Source organism: Propithecus coquereli, unplaced genomic scaffold (genome assembly GCF_000956105.1).
Source record: "Propithecus coquereli isolate 6110/MARCELLA unplaced genomic scaffold, Pcoq_1.0 Scaffold9, whole genome shotgun sequence".
In the NCBI taxonomy this organism is placed as follows: Eukaryota; Metazoa; Chordata; class Mammalia; order Primates; family Indriidae; genus Propithecus; species Propithecus coquereli.
In genome coordinates, this window is record NW_012155284.1 from 19,743,442 (window position 1) to 19,746,414 (window position 2,973).

The 2,973-nt window shown below is 34.6% G+C and overlaps 1 protein-coding gene across 2 annotated transcripts in view; it reads left to right on the forward strand.

Annotated features, from left to right (window-relative positions):
- The window catches only part of LOC105826564 (cAMP-specific 3',5'-cyclic phosphodiesterase 4D-like), a 490,226-nt gene extending 487,640 nt beyond the window's left edge, over window positions 1-2,586 (forward strand). Inside the window, exon 3 of one of the 2 annotated variants that reach the window (XM_012664549.1) lies at window positions 2,046-2,440. In XM_012664549.1, the coding sequence (XP_012520003.1) occupies window positions 2,046-2,279 (234 nt within the window). In that variant the 3' untranslated portion in view covers window positions 2,280-2,440. Of the gene's footprint in view, window positions 1-2,045 lie in introns of both variants that reach the window. The other variant, XM_012664548.1, reaches the window with a different exon arrangement.
- Window positions 2,587-2,973: the final 387 nt, after the last annotated feature.

Genomic DNA, 2,973 nt, shown 5'->3' on the forward strand with positions numbered 1-2,973 from the left:
TTATTACTGATGCTGATTTATAAAGCAAGTAGATTCCTCAAAGCATGGATTCTTGGAATCTAGGTCTTCAGATCTAGATTTGAAATAAATGAACTTTGTTTTAAGCCTTGGCCTCTTATTTACTTTTGGGGTGCCCTTTTATTTTCCTGTTTGTCCATAAAATTAGACAATACAACCCAAGGTTGAATAGAGTCCACCATTGTACATCCTTTCACATTTCTCAAGATATAAATCAGGAAGAGACAAATTTTCAGTTTGGAAACCAATATGGAGAATGAGCATCAAAGGCAGCATAGTGCTATGGAGAGAAAAAGAGAACTAGCCTAGATTATAATAAAAATAGCTGCCATTTTGTTGAGCACGAACTTTGTGCCAGATATTGGTGCTCCAGATACTTCACGTGGGGTCCAGGCAATGATCCTGAAAGGTAAATATTATTACATCAGTTTTCAGATGCAGAAACAACCTCAGTGAGCCAAAGTTACTTGCCCAAAGCTAGTAGTGCAAAAAGGAGTGCAATAAAGATTCTAAACTAGGTCTAGGTACTCCCAAGTCCATGCAGTTTTAACTTATAACTAACAAGCTAATTTGGGGAAATATGCTTTGCCTCACTGGGCTAGTTTCTTTACCTATAAAACTCAGAAGGGAAGGAAATTATCATTTATGATTGCTTATCACACTGTAGGTAATGAGCTATGCACATCACATGCATGGTCTCATTTAATATGCTAATATTAGTCCCATCTTTATAATGAAGAGACAGAAGCCTTGGAGAGGTTAAGTAACACTAAGAACACAGTGAAGAGTGAAGTGGCAATGCAAGGATTCAAAAACGCAGCACTCTATTGAAGCGTGTTATAACATTGAGTGGTACTATAATTCTGAGTATATGGATACAATAAATGTTACTACAGTAGACTATCCAGCCACTTGGCAATAATTATTGCTCATGTAATAGTATATTTTCTCAACTAGAATCAAAATATTAAATTTTCTACTTTATTCTATTGTTGGTTTGCCTTTCATGTGGATAACATGGATCAAATTTGCAAAATCCAGCTTTGATCTAAATATAATTTTACTTGGTACTGTTTCAGGTATTTTTTAATCCACCTCACAGAGTCTTATAAAAATTTCCAAGAGAATATCTTAGTAACATGTGACATATGAAAACATATGTTACAAATATGGTATTAAGTGTCAAGAAAAAATAGGATTCATTTTATTCCTCTCTCTTCATAGGCATGTATGTGAGGGGAAAAAAACATATACAGATACATAGTCATGCACTGCATAATGACATTCCAGTCAACTATGGACCACACATAGTACAGTGGCGACATAGATTATAATACTGTATTTTTACTCTACATTTTCTATGTTTAGATATACAAATATATACTATTGCATTACGATTGCCTACAGTATTCAGAACAGTAATGTGCTGTACAGGTTTGTAGTCTAGGACCAATAGTCCATATACCATGTAGAGTAGTTGTGTAGTAGGCTATCCCATCTAGGTTTGCATAAGCACACTCTATGATGTTTGCATGATGAAATCGCCTAACGACACATTTCTCAGGATGGATCTCTGAGAAGTGAGTTATGTGTTATGTGTTGTTGTTATACAACACATAACTGTATATATAGCCTGACACACGCATATGGCATGATATGCATTAAAATAAATTTTTTGCAATTCATTTCATAGAAAGTAATAAAAAAAACCCTGATTTATCCTTGATTTTATAGAATTCACGCGCAAAGCTTATAAATTCTAAGATAATTGAAGATGTTAGTTAACTGTTGTAACCAAGCCATACCTTGTGAATGAATTTGCTATTTTAAAAATGAATTTAGATTTTGGTTATGAGTTCTCATCTTTTCACCAGGTATTGTTCTGTTAATATTGTTGCTTCCTAGTTAGCATTTTCCATATATAAATTTTACTTAATTTCTTTAGCAGAAAAGTATAAAGCCATTATAAAATAATAAATACTGGGACTGTTGTTGATTACACGTACTTTCTTGAACTTTTGCCTTAGGCCTCTGAGGAAACACTACATTCCAGTAATGAAGAGGAAGACCCTTTCCGAGGAATGGAACCTTATCTTGTACGGAGACTTTCATGCCGAAATATTCAGCTTCCCCCTCTCGCCTTCAGACAGTTGGAACAAGCTGACTTGAAAAGTGAATCAGAAAACATTCAAAGACCGACCAGCCTCCCCCTGAAGATTCTGCCTCTGATTGCTATCACTTCTGCAGACTCCAGTGGGTGAGTGTCTTCGGGTGTCATTTCCCCATTTTATGTTTTAGATGGTGATTGTTATCTGTGGCCTTTTCAGTTTTTGTGGCTCATTGCTTGATTTAAGTGGGAAGATAATGGGTTTTCTAGAGTCAAAAAAAGGATGGTTTTTCTCACGTAACATCTCTATCTCTGCAGAAGACACTTTAGTCAAATCGTTTGGACAGGAAAAGTCGAAAATATGTTGATGAAGGCTAAGGAGGGCAATTGTACTTGGCAAATTAGTATCATCCAGATGTGATTTAATAAAAAAATTCTAACAAATGAGAACTAATGGACAAATTACCGTGTTGGGATACATACCTGGAGACAAAAGGCAATGTTCATTGATGCACAATGAATTTAGAATCAAGAATAGATTGTGTTGTAATTAGAATCAAAATAAATATGCAATTATATTCATGAGCCTAGTAATTTGGCCTTTGACACTTTGAAGTGTTGCTTACCAGAATACTGTTTAAGCTCCCAATACAAGGTGATTTTATTTTGCATTAGTACTTATAAAAGAATCAACCACAACTGTGTCCCATCATGTAACATTTGTAGTTCCTAATTTCCAGAGTATAGTTTTTGTGTTTTTATTCTTTTTCCTGCTGTTTACCAATGAAGTTTTTGCTCTTTAATAGCAATGTCATCGGGTAAAAAATTGTGAAAGAAATTAAGGATAG